The sequence below is a fragment of the Lipotes vexillifer genome, unplaced genomic scaffold (assembly GCF_000442215.2).
Source record: "Lipotes vexillifer unplaced genomic scaffold, Lipotes_vexillifer_v1.1 scaffold272, whole genome shotgun sequence".
Classification (NCBI taxonomy): domain Eukaryota; kingdom Metazoa; phylum Chordata; class Mammalia; order Artiodactyla; family Lipotidae; genus Lipotes; species Lipotes vexillifer.
The window spans coordinates 552,731-569,942 of NW_006772469.1; the positions used below are offsets into that span (position 1 = coordinate 552,731).

The following is a 17,212-nucleotide window of genomic DNA, read 5'->3' on the forward strand; positions in this document are numbered from 1 at the left end:
AGGCAACAAATCTAATTTCTATAAAGTCAAATCCTGTCTTTTTATGGACCAATCATGTTGGAATGAGAGGTTTCTTCCTTTGGGGAAAATAATAAAATTCCTACTAAACCACACTGGATATATTAATGATGAAGAAAAAGATTGGTTAATCAAGGGGGTTATTCCATGATATACTGGTTGTTTTGCTTTGCTAGCTGTTCCAAAGCATTATAGCAACTTTTTAATTCATCTTTAGCTTTCTCAAGAATGTAAAAATTTTCCCTGCTAGTAATTTTATGACTATGAAGCTGTTGTTTCCAGACTCCTGGCTTCATCTTTTCTGATTAGGCACTGCTAAGGTGAGCTGATGTTCTCCCACTTAACACAGTATATGCTGTTGTATAACACATTACATTTTCAGCTTTATAGATTCATTAATATTATGTCATCATGTGCTATAAAGTAATTTAGACACAGTTTAGGCCTTGTCTTGTTAATTTGTTTTTAATTACATTGTTTAGTTGGACATTTAAAAAAAAACGACTTTGCCTAAATCAGAGAATACATATATAACTTAAAAACAACAACAATAACAACAAAAAACATTATTTACAAGAATGTTTCTTCAGGGTATTATTTTTCAGTGAGTCAAAAATTTTAAAACAAGTTTCAGTGGAATAAAGTATACAATAAACATTTCAGTCATCTTTTGGAATACTTAATAGGATCTGAACTTCCAGGTAGTTCTCAATAATAATATTAATTTATCCCATGTGAAAATTGAAATAGTAGTTGTTGCTTTAGACACTTTATCTTGATTTTTATGGTGAAATAGAGGAAAGATAATGAATTTTTTTGTCATTAAAATCTTATCTCTTTATTTTAATTTTTCTGAAAGTATTAAATTTTAAATTTATATAAAACTTCTCCCCTAGTTACAATTTTGACAGGAGAACTCATTTTTGGTATAGAATTATTCTGGCCCAGAATGATTTTCTGTATCAAAGGGTTGGCTGAATTGAAAACCTTTAAACTTTTTATGTTTAATACTACTGTTTAAGAGTGTTTAATAGAATTTAATAGTTGTATGGGTTTTTTAATAAACTGAAATTTTAAATAAAAATAGATTAAAAAATGAATAAATAAATAAGAATTCTTTTTTTTAATAAGCCTGAGCTGATGTTTGGTACTCTTAGCTTTAACAAAGGCATATTCCTCATGTTCATTTTGGCTTTTCATGAAATAGTGGACTAAAAATAAATAAATAAATAAATAAAATAGTATGACTGATAAAATATGAGCCTTAACTATGTACAGATGCATTGCTCTGGGTTGGCGTGGCATCCTGATGTTGCTACTCAGATGGTCCTTGCCTCTGAGGATGACAGGTTACCAGTGATCCAGATGTGGGATCTTCGCTTTGCCTCCTCTCCACTCCGTGTCCTAGAAAACCATGCCAGGTATCTTGCTGCTCTTCCAAAAACACTTAATTTGTATATTTTAAAAAATGTATTTACTTACTATGAATTATCAGATAATTTTTTTTTATTTACTTATTTAGTTAGTTATTTTTGGTTGGGTCTCCTTTGCTGTGCACGGGCTTTCTCTCTAGTTGTGGTGAGCAGGGGCTACTCTTCATTGCAGTGCACGGGCTTCTCATTGCGGTGGCTTCTCTTGTTGTGGAGCACAGGCTCTAGGTGCGCGGGCTTCAGTAGTTGTGGCACACAGGCTCAGTAGTTGTGGCTCGCGGGCTCTAGAGCGCAGACTCAGTAGTTGTGACGCACGTGCTTAGTTGTTCCGTGGCATGTGGGATCTTCCCGGACCAGGGCTTGAACCTGTGTCCCCTGCATTGGCAGGTGGATTCTTAACCACTGCACCACCAGGTAAGTCCCAGATAATTTTTTTAAATTAGGGAATCTACTTTGTCTCTGTCTTGTAAAAGTCAATGTAAGTGGTTTATTTTTATTTTAAGCAATAGTCATCTGATATTCTATACCAAAAAATGGTAATCAAATCATCACAAAAACATGAAAATGTGTTAATGGATTTTCCACTACTTATTTCAAGTAACAGTTAATAGATCAAAATTCTAGTATATCACAACATTTTGGGACAACTCATGACCTTATACAGTTTGATCTTTATTTGGTTCATCATACTTATCAAGAGTCTTCCATAACATTAAATGTCAAGCAACAATTGAAAAGTTTGTTTTATTTCTGAGTGTTTATCTTTTTTTTTTAACATCTTTATTGGAGTATAATTGCTTTACAATGGTGTGTTAGTTTCTGCTTTATAACAAAGTGAATCAGTTATACATATACATATGTTCCCATATCTCTTCCCTGAGTGTTTATCTTAATTTAAAAAGCAAACATTTTTGAGAAATTAGGTGGTTCATTCTGCCTTTAATTTTAATAAATGTGTGGATGCTCTAAAAAAGGTATGAGAATTGTGTTAGTTTTAGTAACATTAAATTTAGTTTGTGGGAACTCGCTGCTGGTCCAGTGGTTAGGGGTCTGTGCTTTCACTGCAGGGGACACGGGTTCCATCCCTGGTTGGGGAACTAAGATCCTGCAATCCTCGCGGCGTGGCCAAAAAATAAAATAAAATTTAGTTTGTAATTACGCCCATTTCCTATCATTAATATTCAGGTACCCAGGGAGTTCATGCACATTTGTTCAATGTTTTTAAATGAGAAACAAACCCCTTTTAATGTTATAGTACTTTCTAAGTACTTTGGGCTTTTTTCTTCTTTCCTGTTTGGGGATATGTAAACTAAAACTTTAAACCCACTGCCCCATAGTGGAATTACACACTTTGAGAAGTCTTAAGGTTTGTGACCTCTCCTTGAGCTTCTTATAAAGGAGAAAAGAGTCTGGTCAGAATGTAATCCTGTTTAGATATTATGCTTCAATAAGCTCTTTGTAAAGAAAGGATGATTCTGAGGTGTTTTAATATTTTTCTCACATTGGGTAAGGTTTTATTTATTCATTCAACACTTGCTTATTGGACACGTACTCTGTACCAAGCACTGTGCTAGGATTCAGTAATATAACAGACAAAAATCCCTGCCCTTTTATTACAGAGTATTGAGCAGAGTTCCCTGTGCTATACAGTAGGTCCTTGTTGGGAATCTGTTTTAAATATAGCAGTGTGTATATGTTAATCCCAAATTTGCAAATGTTAGCTTGATTTAGGCTCATAACAAACCTATGGTGTAAATACTATTATCCCATTTTACACGTTGGAAATTGAAGCTTGGCAAGGCTAATAAGCTTGGCTTAGGTCTCAAAACTAGTCAAGTGCTGACTTCCAACCCAAACATACTGATCCTAGTATCTATGGTCTTAACATTACATTCTGCTGCCAATTTTAGGAGTGGTCATAATTTAGCAAGATAGAATACCATACTGGGTGCCAGGAGCAAATCAACCTCACTAGTTCTCAATTTTCTCCCTCTAGTAAATGCAAGAGTTGGAGTATATTATGATTATAATATGATCTTTAAGGTCCCTTCCAGTTCTACAATTCAGTGATTTTTTTAATACTTAGTAAGAACCTAAATGTTCCTTAACTTGTGATATTAAATATGATACTGATTTCTTTAAAAGGCATTCTTGACATACCTTGAAATTTTTGACATGCACGATTAGATTCTAAAGAGCGGAGACAATAAAAGTTCTTTATTGCTACAATTGGGGAAAGTTGAATATGAACTCTAAAGTATTGCATATAAATGATAAATATTTTCAGTATGTAATTGTATTGTGATTATATAGGAGAATGTTCTTATCCCCAGAGATAAGTGTAGAAGTGACATGTCATAATAGCTGCATTTAACTCTCAAATGGTCAATATATATATGTAGAGAGAGAAAGAGAAAGACATAAAGTAAATGTGGCCAAATCAGTGAATCTACATGAGGAGTATAAGGGTGTATATCACACTATCCTTATAATTTTTACAAAGATTTTAATGCTTAAAAAATAAAATGTTGAAAAAAAATAAAATGTTGGAAACAAAAGGCATTCTTAAATAATTTGGGTCCTTTTCCTATAGCGTATTTTCCTGATTCTGAGAGGACTTAGATTGTAAGAAATATCATCAAATTAAAAACAACTTTTGGGGAAAATAAAAACAATATATACTTTGATGATAAAGTTTATCTGTATTTTGGAAATTGAAAAACTGTATCTTAGAATTACTGTAATGTTTTCAGGAGAATTTAAGATTATTAATTTGTATGTTTTTGTTTTAAGAAATACACAAACGTAATTCTAGTTTCTAGTGTTTTTCTAGTCCCTGTTATCTACTAGCTGTAGTTCTACTATTTTCTAGTATCCGGTATTTAAATTGTAGTTTCTAGTATTTTTCTTCATGGTCTGGTAATGTTAACTTTCCTTCTTTCATCTCTAAACAGCAGAGGCATGAATGTAGAAAAAACAACTATTATATAGCACTTTTTTCTGGATGGTGGGATAGAGGGTTTTTTTATTTTTACAGGGGATGCTAATCTGAATTTTCAAAATATCTACCAAAAATACTACTCTGTTTATACTTAGTATAAAAAATCCAAAGGTTATTAAAACACAAGAAGAATTATAAAATCAAATCTTTAGTATTTAGATCTGTAATATTTCTTTGTAAGACAAATTTAAAATGTTTCCTTTTAGTTAAAAAAAACTCATGTAATAGAACTACTCCAGTAACGAAAAGTAGAAATACCGAAAATACTACTCTGTTTATACTTAGTATAAAAAATCCAAAGGATATTAAAACACAAAGAGAATTATAAAATCAAATCTTTAGTATTTAGGTCTGTAATATTTCTTTGAGGCAAATTTAAAATGTTTCCTTTTAGTTAAAAAAAAAACTCATGTAATAGGAGAACTACTCCAGTAACGAAAAGTAGAAAGTTAGTAAACAAAGAGTAGAAAACATAGATTTCCTACCCATCCATAGGTAAAACTTTTATTGTACATATCCTTATATATACATAACCCCATTTATGCAAGTATTTAATGTAATTATATGTTTTATACAAACTTATGTACAGAGTTAACCTTTTTTCATTGGTGAACAGTGTATAATAATAAGAAACAGATTTCTACAGCATAATTTTTTTAACATCTTTATTGGAGTATAATTGCTTTACAATGGTGTGTTAGTTTCTGCTTTATAACAAAGTGAATCAGTTATACAAATACATATGTTCCCATATCTCTTCCCTCTTGCATCTCCTTCCCTCCCACCCTCCCTATCCCACCCCTCTAGGTGGTCACAAAGCACCGAGCTGATCTCCCTGTGCTATTGGCTGCTTCCCACTAGCTATCTATTTTACGTTTGGTAGTGTATGTATGTCCATGCCACTCTCTCATTTTGTCACAGCTTACCCTTCCCCCTCCCCATATCCTCAAGTCCATTCTCTAGTAGGTTACAGCATAATTTTTAACTACATATTTTCTCCTCAAAAGATGATCTGCAATTTATTATTACGCTGTCTGTGTTATTGGGCATTTGTTTTCATTTTTTGCTGTCATACACTGCATACTGTATTATCTTTGTAATGATCAAAGAGCATACACATTGCTAAGTTGCTTTCCAGAAAGATTATATGAAATTATACTTCTCTTAGCAGTGTGTGTCTCCAAAACCTAGAGAAAAATAATTTGGTTTTCTCAAGATTAAAAATTTCTTCATCTCTTTGTGTTTCTTATAGGGGGATTTTGGCAATTGCTTGGAGCATGGCGGATCCTGAATTGTTGCTGAGCTGTGGAAAAGATGCTAAGATTCTCTGTTCCAACCCAAACACAGGAGAGGTATGGGGAGGAAATGTTTCTCAAACTTACAGCTATTATAATATTTTATCTCTGGTTGAATAAGAAAATTTCCATATGAATTCTTTAGTACATGACTAAAATTAAGAACGTGAAAGTAGACGGAGGTGTATGTGAAATGTAACTCTAGCAGAGATTTTATTATGAGCATTATCTAAGCTCAGCTGTTTCATCTGGGAATATCAATCATTGAAATAGTGTCTTTGAACCTAGTAATCACCCCCCACCCACCATTTCCAATCAGAGGTGTTTAACTAGACTCAGAAATACTTGGTTTGATTTATTTAATGTGTTTTCTGGAAATAAGTGTCCTCAAAGTAGGAGTGTTCAAGGTTTGGGTCTTTTTCTTGCTTTCCCTTTCCTGAAGATCCTCTTTGATTTTTGGAAATCAGTGGACGCAGGTTTTTAATCTCTCTTCTGAACTGTACAGCAAGAATATAATACTTTATAATAAAATATTTGTCATATGTTCTACCCATGGAAATTTAGATGGGGAATTTTACCTTATTAAATATAAATATTATATAAATATAATTTCATTTGCTTTGGGTTGTGGGCTAAAAATCTCTTTTACCTATTATTTTTCTTCTTCTTAATGGTTGAATGGTTTCCCTCTCTTTCACTAGTGGGCAAGAGACCATAGATTCTAATTACAGCTTTTAAACTTTTATTGCAAGTGCCTTCCTAGTTGCCCTGATGGTATGCTAGTAAAAATAGGTATCTTTGATGGGTGTTTTTTTTGTTTTTAACTAATTAATTTATGTATTTATTTATTTTTGGCTGCATTGGGTCTTTGTTGCTGTACGCAGGCTTTTCTCTAGTTGTGGCGAGCGGGGCTACTCTTCGATGCGGTGTGCGGGCTTCTCATTGCTGTGGCTTCTCTTGTTGCGGAGCACAGGCTCTAGGCGCGTGGGCTGAGTAGTTGTGGCTCGTGGGCTCTAGACCGCAGGCTCAGTAGTTGTGGTGCACGGGCTTAGTTGTTCTGCGCTGTGTGGGATCTTCCCGGACCAGGGCTGGAACCCATGTCTTCTGCATTGGCAGGCAGATTCTTAATCACTGCGCCACCAGGGAAGCCCTGTTCGATAGGTTTTAATCTGTAACATTAAAATTAAAGCAAGCACTTTTGTTATTTGATTTGTGGCTTAAAGTTTTCAGTTGCAGTGATGTCTGTAAGAATATAGAAACGTTAATGTTAGAGGAGACAAGAGAAAAAATAATTTTTGCTTCATAAGATTTGTAGACCAAATAATGAAAGTGTTTCATTTTACACTGTGCTTTCCCAAGTGAGTTCAAAATTCATGGAAATTACTGTTCTTTTTCAACTATGTAATTTGATAAAATGATTTTTTGCATATGCTTAGTTGTGTGTGCTTGGACTTTGAAGGGATAAACTTTTAGTGCATGCTGCAACTAAAAATTGTAGTAGATTTTTATTCAAATGCAAATTAGAAATAGACAAGTGATTCAGATATCAAGAAGCTAATAGTCTTATAAATCAGTTTAAGCATCAAAGAGGAGGAAGCTAAATGCCTTTTCACTTTATTTTGTTTTCTTATAAAATAAAACATTATTTTAAATGTCAAGGAAGCCAAAGTTAAGTAAATTTGATTTATTTCTTAAAGCCATAAAACCTGTGCTCCTAAGAGCATCAGTTACCATCACACTGAGTTAGCAACAATTATTACATTATTACATTGTAAAGTTAGTAAACAATTATTACATTATTTATTTATATCAGCCATTTTTAATAGTTTTTCTATATTCTTTTCCTTCTGAAGAAAACTGATAATGCCAAATTCCCTTTTGATTCTGCAGTAATAAGAATGATGTATACATGTTTTCTCACTTGACAAGAAGCCAAACTTCTCGGTGAATTTTTCCTTCTCAAGAATTTTTTTTGAAATTTGATCTTCAAATAATTTAAACGTGGTTCTTTGGATCTTGGCAGGCAAAGTCGGTTGGCTAGGACCCCATCGATCTTTTAGAGTTCAGCAAGTTGACCCTAATAGAGTATTCTGGTCTTTCGGGTGCATCCTCTAGTACCATTTCAGTAAAAACAGGAAAACCTCATTTTTTAAAATGTACTTATTCCAAATCTGGTCAAAATTTTGAGCAGCATTTCTTTTTTTTTATCATAATGAACTTTCTTGTACTTTAAAGAAATTTTTACAATTGTTGTTTTTCCTGGCTGGATACTTTGTAAAAGTAAATGTTTAATAAAGTTGTATTTGTGATCATATTAATTCAGCTGTTTTGGCTACAAAGTGGCTATACTTTTTTCTGACTTTTTTTTTTTTTTGCGGTCTAGGTGTTATATGAACTTCCCACCAACACACAGTGGTGCTTTGATATTCAGTGGTGTCCCAGAAATCCTGCTGTCTTATCAGCTGCTTCCTTCGATGGGCATATCAGTGTTTATTCTATCATGGGAGGGAGTGCAGATGGTTTAAGGCAGAAACAAGTTGACAAGGTAATAAGAAGTGTTAAGGTTTTTTATTATAACACCTGAAAAAAATCATCTTACTGTGTAATTATTTTGAAAATAACTTTACTGATTAATGATACCAATTAATTGGATAATTGTGATAAAAATTTCTTGGATATGACTTGAAAACATGTAATATAGTCTTGCATAAGTTTCAAAAATCTCACTTTATTTTATTTTTTAGCTTTCATCATCTTTTGGGAATCTTGATCCATTTGGCACAGGACAGCCCCTTCCCCCGTTACAAATTCCTCAGCAGACTGCTCAGCATCGTATAGTGTTGCCTCTGAAGAAACCACCCAAGTGGGTCCGAAGACCTGTTGGGGCTTCCTTTTCAGTAGGTGGATTTGCTTTTATGGTCCATAAACACAAAGGACTTACAGTAAAGTGTTATTATAGGATCACTCAGACGGAAGAGGGCTGAGTTTGAGATATGTTTGTGAGTTTTCATCACTCAGAAAGGTTTCTCGGGAAAAGTGAAACCTACTCCCTTTTTTTTTTCTTTTAAATTGTAATAAAATATACATAACAAAATTTACAGTTTTAACCGCTTTAAAACTTACAGTTCAGCAGTATTGAGTACATTCACCTTGTTGTGCAACCTTTGCACCATTCTCCCTACCCCACTTGATTAAACTTGTCTTCCTTCTCTATCTCTCCTTCCTTCATTCCTTCTTTTCTTTTTGAGAGGGTCTACATTCTAATTGTTACAAGGTCCACTGTGGTTGGACATCTAAACTATAGCCTCTAACCTAGCAGCCCTTATGACAGCACTAAAGCTGATATTTTGATTCTGCAGTTCTCGTACTGGGTTCCAGACTCACGTGGGGAAGAAAGGAGTGTTATTTGTTGTCTTTATAATACTTCAGTATTAGTGAGTGGACATGCACTTTTCATTCCAAAGATAAATATATAGTGAACATCCTCTGTTTGTCAGGTACCACTTTAGACACTGGAAACATACCTGTGAACTAGATAGAGTCTCTGTCCTCAAGTAGCTTATATTGGGGGGCAGGGAGGCTTTTCTGTACAGTTTGATTTTTCTTTTAAACCTTGTCCATACATAATTTTATAATAATAAGTGTTTTAATTGCTTAGGGAAGGAAGGAACTAACTAGATGGATGGTTAGGATTCAGTAAGTAAAGTGGAAAGTGATAAAAGCAAAGATTCAAAGGCAGGAGAGCAAATAGTGGAGAAGACCAGACAAGAGGGATGAGAGATTAATTAAATCCAAAAGTGACATAATCAAAGGTCTATTGTTTAGGAAGATGAGAGTATGTAGTATGGTTTGGAAGGGGGAAAGACAAGAGTAGATGTGCAGTCATACAGCAGTTCAGTGCAAAAAGAATTAGGCAGAAAAATAGCAGTGTAAAAGAAAGAAATCAAGAGATTTCAGAAGACATCAATACCTAGACCTGAGGAATGAATTTGAGAGGCCAAAGGAAGAGTTCTGAGCCTGCTTAATAGGAGAATGACAGCAAACATGTACATTGGAGCCCCCCCATAGAGAAATGAAGACCCCAATGAGTGGCAAAACCTAAGTGCTTATATGCTAGGTTGAACAAAGAATGGCAGTTGTGGAACAGTAACTAAAATATGTAGAGACTGATGGAGATAATTTTTATTTAACAAGGTCTCTTTGTATAGAGTTCTCCCATCCTGGACTCCCGTATCTGGTGATAAGGATGTATCTTTCCTCCTGGTGTAGGGAGAGCAGCTCTCACATGTGAGTTTCATCTTCTGCTTTCAGAAAGAAAAGAGGAGGTCAGGGTGCCTTTTTTGCTCCTGTTGTTTTTCAGTATTCTTCAGCTCAAAATAATCCTTATGTCAAATGGCATATTTTGTAGCGGCATAATCCACCACCTTTTAAAACGTGGAGCCTAGAGTAGAAAGGGAGGCAAATACGTACAGCTAATAGTTGAATCAAAAGAGAGAGATAGGGCTTCCCTGGTGGCGCAGTGGTTGAGAGTCCGCCTGCCAATGCAGGGAACACGGGTTCGTGCCCCGGTCCGGGAAGACCCCACGTGCCGCGGAGTGGCTGGGCCTGTGAGCCATGGCCGCTGAGCCTGCGTGTCTGGAGCCTGTGCTCTGCAACGCGAGAGGCCACAACAGTGAGAGGCCCGCGTACCACAAAAAAAATAAAAAGATATATAATATACTGAGGGCGTCTGGGATGGCAGAGGTGACATTTGCCCAGGCTTTGAAGAGGAGTAGCATTTAGTATGTGGAAGTTAGTAAAAGCAAGTAGGTGAGAAATTGTGGGGCACAGCAACTGGGACCTTTTATGTAGAAGGTGGGTGGTGTGAAGAGGAATAATAATTGAAGGCTGGGGTCAGATTGTGGAGTAGGGGAGTGTATCACCAATTGCATCCAGAGCCAGAGTTCTTTTCCTTTAGCTGGTTTACAGTCAGTACGTTTGAGGGCCACATCCTTGTCGTTAGAACTGATTTTGTTTACTTGTTCTATTCTAGTTTGGAGGCAAACTGGTTACCTTTGCGAGTGTCAGAACACAGCCTCAGCAGGGAGCTGAGCAGCAGCTGCAGCAGCACCACGTGCGCATCAGTCAGGTCGTAACAGAACAGGAATTCCTTAGCCGGTCAGCCCAACTTCAGCAGGTCGTGCAGTCACAAGGATTTGTCAGTTATTGTCAGAAGAAGATTGATGCTTCCCAGACTGAGTTTGAGAAAAATGTGTGGTCCTTTTTGAAGGTAAAGTTGGTGTTAAGCAATTTTATTTCATTATCTGCAAATTCAGCTATTTCCATCATATTCTAAATCTATCTTCCTGTTGAAGAAACAATCGAGAGAATGTGATTTGGGGATCTCCTGATGAAATTAAACCATATGGAGAGTACATGACCTAACACTTTATGTCAAGAGTTCTTCCTTCTCTGCTGTGAAAAGCCTAATATGAAATACTTTTTTTATAAGTAAAAAATAATATAATAGCTATTTTTAGGTGAGAGAGACATAACATTCAACAGACCTATTTTAAAATTAGAACATAGAGCTTAGTATAATAAAAATACAGAGTATTTAATTTTTGTAGTAGGTCTAATTAAGGAAAATGGGGAAAGAGGGAATAGGTATAGGGGAGAGAGATTGAAGGCATTTCTCATTCCTTTTACTGAGTTGCATTTACGACAGTAGAATAATAAATAGAATTTTCCGGTTTGTCATTTTGTCTCCATGGGAATATCTATTTCTCAATTCTGAGTTTTCCAAAGAAAACAAATCTTGAATGCAGTAAGGTTAAATTTGTGAGTAAGTATTAGTTTTAAGAAAGAGTTTTAGGACATCACATGTTTCACATAATGTGAGTTTTGCACTCATGTAACCTTTGGACATGACTTTGTTTTTACAAAAATTAGTTTAAAAGTAAGTTTTATTCAACCTGGATAATTAATTACTAGTAGGCTTACTATTTTAAAAAATAACTTCTTTGGATTCTCTTACAAACAACCTTTTGGTTGATATAGTAAACTTTAGGTAATTTTAATAATTCTGCTTGGAATTTAAGCAGTTAATTAAAAATTAGGCCTTTAAATGCAATTCTTTGTTTCAAGAATATGTCTTTTTTTAAAGGTAAACTTTGAGGATGATTCTCGTGGAAAATACCTTGAACTTCTAGGATATAGAAAAGAAGACCTAGGAAAGAAGGTAAACTTTTGGAAAAGTTTAAAGGCTGTGCTTACACAAATAAAATATTTATGTAGCATAGGTGTTTTTATTTTTTAAAAAGTTCTACACAGATTGTTTCAAATCATTCAGTAAACATTTAATAAGAATTTATGCTTGGTTGCCAAAGTTTTGCATACACATTGTTAAAGGTGAAACTCCTCATTGTACCTGAATTTAGAAGCTGCTAGAACCACCTTTAATTCAAACTCGATTTAAAGAGCTGTGTCAGGGAGAATTGGGCCTTGAAAGAAAAGAGGCTGTGAACCTCAGACACTGGGAATGACATTTAGTTTTTTAAGAGGAGGTGTAGCCAGCGGTCCTGGAGGAAAGAGAGAGGAAAACTTAAGAGATCACCCTGCATTCACTACAGCTTGAGTGATGAAAAAGAGGGTACTATTTTGCACCCCCGCTGTTTATGCCTTCAGCCCACAATTCCCAAACTGTTTATTAAGTTGGTCCAGCTCACAAGTAACTAGTAAATATTTTGGAACAAGGGTGTTTTATTGTACTAAACCTGAATAAACAAAAAGCCCAAGTGATTTGCTTAACATTTTAATTTAAAAAAAAAAGATTACTTTTTAAAAAAGGAGGTCATATTCCAGTTTTATAGTTTTCTTCTGAGAGCGGCTTAATAATTATTCCACAGTGTTGACATAAACAGCAGTTAAAACACTCTGACTTTGGAAACCTTGAAGGATATATTTAGAATTCTTTGTATAATTTGTATTAACCCTTTGTCATTCTTTGAAAATGACTGAAGTTTTTTGTAGCATTGCAGAGTTATCGCATATGCGGAACAGGTTGGATACTGTGCACTCTGGGCAGTCAGTGCTGAGCACATTGAAGATTAGTCCCCTTTGATGTCAGATAGACCTGAGCTCAGATCACAGCTCCGCTGCTTACTGGTCATGTGTCTTTGCTCACTCCTTTAGATTTTTTATATTTAACTTTATTATTAGTCTAAACTTCTTGATGCTATAACTTGGTTTGCAAGAGATTAATATGAAAGTTTTACTGCAAACCTGTTAGCAAAAAAATGAGGATATAAAATTTGATTGTCAAAATACTTGTAGTAGCAGTTCTTTCCATAGTGAGTCTCTGAAGAAATTTTTTTTTAATTATAGTTATTTTATTTAAAACAAAGTAGAAGAAAACATGCTTGTTTTGAGGTTAGTTTTACAATTTGAATAGCAGAGTAAGATGACGTGTGAGCAATAAAATAGATCCATGTAACTGAAACTAGCACCATTGAGAATCAGTTCTGCAAAAATTTTATTCTTTTCTTAAACATGCTACCCCTGATCTGAATTTTGGATTTTTGCCAATGAGAATGGAGTAAGAGGTGAACATTTGCTGTATGCCTTGAAATAGAATTCCATTTGGTAGCTGAGTTGTTGTCTTTATTTCAGATTGCTTCAGCCTTGAACAAAGTGGACGGACCTGATGTGGTAAGAGAAGGCCTTTAAAAATAGCTACCTTCTAAAATTTTGGTTTAGGTCATAAAGAAGAAAATATAATTTAGGAAATTTGTTTTATTGCTTTACAGTTTAAAAACAAATGCTTATTGTAGGCATTTTAATACATGAATAATTCTCTTTAAAATAGCATAAGTTATAGCTAGTAGAGCTAGTTATAGCTAGTAGAAATTCCTATGTTTGAATTTCACAACAGAGGTAAAATGAAATCAGTGACTGCTCAGATACTTAACGTTAAGCTCTTTGTTGCTGAGGGACGTTTGGCAGGAAAGAAGTGTTAGGTCTTAGCAGTAATGGCTCCCTGCTTTTCCTCTAATGATGTTCCTCAAATAAATTTACTTAGTGTTGCTTCTTATGATTCAACTAGCTCTGAATGTTGTTGGTTGGGCCTTTTGTCTTACTTGTTCACTAATAACCTTTTAATGCTACATTCTTCACTTTCCTCTGTCACTGTTTTGTGTACCAAAGGCTCTTAAAGACTCTGACCAAGTAGCACAGAGTGATGGGGAGGAGAGCCCTGCTGCTGAAGAGCAGCTCTTGGGAGAGGTACTTATTTTTCTCATTTTTAAGTACATTGGGAAAATATGTGATATTTGTTCATCTCACATTGAAATATGGAAAATTTTCTTGACTACTTGTTCCAAAATAAAGCTGGAGTTTTCTTAGAGATGTTTAAGGTAGAAGTCTGTTTACTAATTTGATAGAAGTATCATCTCTAAAATGTTTAGTTCTCTGACCTAGCTTCTGGATTATATGGTTTAAAATTAACAGCTGATGTGAGATTGACTTAGTTTGGTCAGATGCATATCAAGATGTCAAATTGAAAAGATACTTTATTCAGAAATCCACGTTGCATTGCATGTAAAGGTAATGTTTTTTCTTGACACATTAATATTTACAACTCACTATCAGTGACATAAGCTTCTGAATTAATCTTGAACTTTGAGTCCAAGTAAAGAATATTTCACTAAATAATCTGATCGTCCTGATTCACTATAAATGCATCCTGAGTTGTAGCGACAATTTTTATAACTAGGTAAAAAGAGTCCTTGAACACAGAGTTGTATCATTAATTTTTTTCCTTTTAATTTTCTGAGTGTTTTAAGCCACTAATATATAATTCTATAATTTACTTTTCTTGCTTTCTAATTATATTTCATCTTAGAAAATTAATCAACAAGTTCTTGTTTCTCATCTCATATTTGACTTTTTCATTGTTCTTTGTGATACGGGGATATTCTGATGATATAAAGTTTCTTACAACCTTTTACTAAGTTACGATTCCTCAGTAAACAGACTATTACAAGATGATTATTAAAGATACTTTCCTTAGAAGTGGATCTTCTAACATTTATCTAACTCAGAATACAGAATATGGGTAAAATCTTGCTGAAAATTTGAACTAATTTTGGGAATACATAGAATTGTAGGATACATTAAAGAAACGTACTTTCATTTATATACAACTGGACTAACTATGTATTATCAAAGAGAGGGCCATTTGTAAATACACTTGTGAATTAATAGGTAAATATATATTTAACAAAACAGTAGTCATCAATGTGTGCTTTCAGAATACTTGAAAAAATGTTGTTTAAGGTGGTAATACCTTCCCCTTTATCTTGATGTTACTATTATTATGTAAAATAAAACATAGTAGCTTACACACTAAAGATAACCACATAATAAGTTGTGCATTTTTTCACTTTATGTATATTTCAGAAGTCCATATATAAAAGTTTATTAGTTGCTTTTTGAAAGCAAATTTGAAAAATTGTTAAAAGATTTTTTTGGTAAGTTTGTTAGTGAATATAATCAGATCAGTGTCTGATTTATTCCTCAATATGAATAACAAGTTTTACAATTTTTTTTTTTTTTTTTTTTGCGGTACATGGGCCTCTCACTGTTGTGGCCTCTCCTGTTGCGGAGCATAGGCTCCGGACGCGTAGGCTCAGTGACCATGGCTCACGGGTCCAGCCGCTCCGCAGCATGTGGGACCTTCCCAGACTGGGGCACGAACCCGTGTCCCCTGCATCAGCAGGCAGACTCTCAACCACTGCGCCACCAGGGAAGCCCAGTTTTACAATTTTGTAATTTCAGTTTTTAAATTCTAAAATGCTTCTCTTTTGTTGGGGAGAGAATTAAGGTTATAGTTATTCTCCTATAATAGTATTAACTAATTAAGCATTATTAACAGATGATGCTCTACTGTGCTCTACACTAAAATTATCCAATTCAAAAATGCTCCTGACTTTGAATTCTAGGTACTAACATTCAGATGTGTAGATAACACGAGCACAGAAGATAGATATTTTATCTCATGTAAGACAGATGTGTTTTTTTCTTTTAATTTCTCTATAATCTCTGATACATTTTATTTTTTATCATCTTTTGAATTTTTATGCATAGAAGAGAAAGCATTTAAAGTATTTGCCAGCAGTATGCCTCCATTATATTTCTTTTCTTCTAAAGAAAGAAAATATTGAATTTATTTTTACTCAGTCTTACAAGTAGTTTCAGAAATTTGTAGCAGAACTGTATATATTTTTACCAGACCAACTTGCTGTTCCAGGTGTGACTAATTTAAGAGAACACAAAATCTCTAATTGAATTTTAGTATATTTATAAATAATCTGTTTATATTGCATTTATATAAGGATGACAGGTGGTTTTCTTTTTTTCATGACTGAGTCAGTTAAAACCGAAAGACTCTTATAACTATATCTATTAGACAATTTTTAGATGTGTTGAAACAAGGTTGTTTTAAGATCTAAATTAGAAAAATGTAAAAAAAAAAATAGATCTAAATATAGTATAATTTAAAACATCTTGTGGGACTTCCCACAAGTGGGAAGTGGCTAAGACTCTGTGCTCCCAGTGCAGGGGGCCTGGGTCCAATCTCTGGTCAGGGAACTAGATCCCACATGCTGCAACTAAGAGTTCGCATGCCTCAACTAAAGATCCCTCACGCAGTAATGAAGATCCTGTGAACCGCAACTAAGACCTGGTGCAGCCAAATAAATAAATAAATATTTTAAAATAAATAAATAAAACATTTTGTGTGTTTCAAGCTACTGTTAGTTGAGGTATCTAAGAAAACAAAAATTGTTCAGCTTCAGTATCTTCTGAGCTCCCAATATGGATATGTTTAACATTATTTCTGAGGACTTTGGATTTTATTTATGATTGTATAATGAGAGTTAATACTTAAGGAAGTCATAGTTCTTAGTTTAAACTTGGATCTGAGAATTTTTCTGGGATAACTTGGCATGTCATCTAGTCAGTAAGTGAATAATCATATTTAAATTTTGTTTTGCTGGTAAATTATTCCAGTTTCATCTGGCTAAATTGCTGCCCTTTTCATCTCCTTAGCACGTTAAAGAGGAAAAACAAGAATCTGAATTTCTACCATCAGCTGGAGGAACATTTAACATCTCCATCAGTGAGGGTAAGAATCTGTTGGTTTTGATTTCTAATTTCTTTTAACCATTTGAAAGCAAATAGTCCCTGAGTTTAAGTTAGAAACGTTTTGTCACAGGTGGTAGAGGGTTGAAAAGAACTCAGTTATCATTTAGTACATGTAATCACTACCTTAAAAATGATGGTATGATCTGAAACCTATGTGATAGAAACTGTAAATGATCTTTATTATTACATTTTAGGCAATCTGGAAAATGTGTTATTTTACCTGATTTTACTTATATGTATCTCAGTATATTTCCATAGATATCAACAGTTTGTGTTAGAAATTA

At 34.2% G+C, this 17,212-nt stretch overlaps 1 protein-coding gene across 4 annotated transcripts in view; it reads left to right on the forward strand.

Moving 5' to 3' along the window:
• The window catches only part of SEC31A (SEC31 homolog A, COPII component), a 54,375-nt gene that overhangs the window by 5,876 nt on the left and 31,287 nt on the right, over positions 1-17,212 (forward strand). For 3 of the 4 annotated variants that reach the window (XM_007447541.1, XM_007447542.1, XM_007447544.1), the window contains exons 6-14: positions 1,297-1,439; positions 5,702-5,801; positions 8,128-8,289; positions 8,489-8,641; positions 10,777-11,013; positions 11,890-11,964; positions 13,395-13,433; positions 13,929-14,006; positions 16,833-16,908. In XM_007447541.1, coding sequence (XP_007447603.1) covers positions 1,297-1,439; positions 5,702-5,801; positions 8,128-8,289; positions 8,489-8,641; positions 10,777-11,013; positions 11,890-11,964; positions 13,395-13,433; positions 13,929-14,006; positions 16,833-16,908 — 1,063 coding nt within the window. The remainder of the gene's footprint in view (positions 1-1,296; positions 1,440-5,701; positions 5,802-8,127; positions 8,290-8,488; positions 8,642-10,776; positions 11,014-11,889; positions 11,965-13,394; positions 13,434-13,928; positions 14,007-16,832; positions 16,909-17,212) is intronic. The other variant, XM_007447543.1, reaches the window with a different exon arrangement.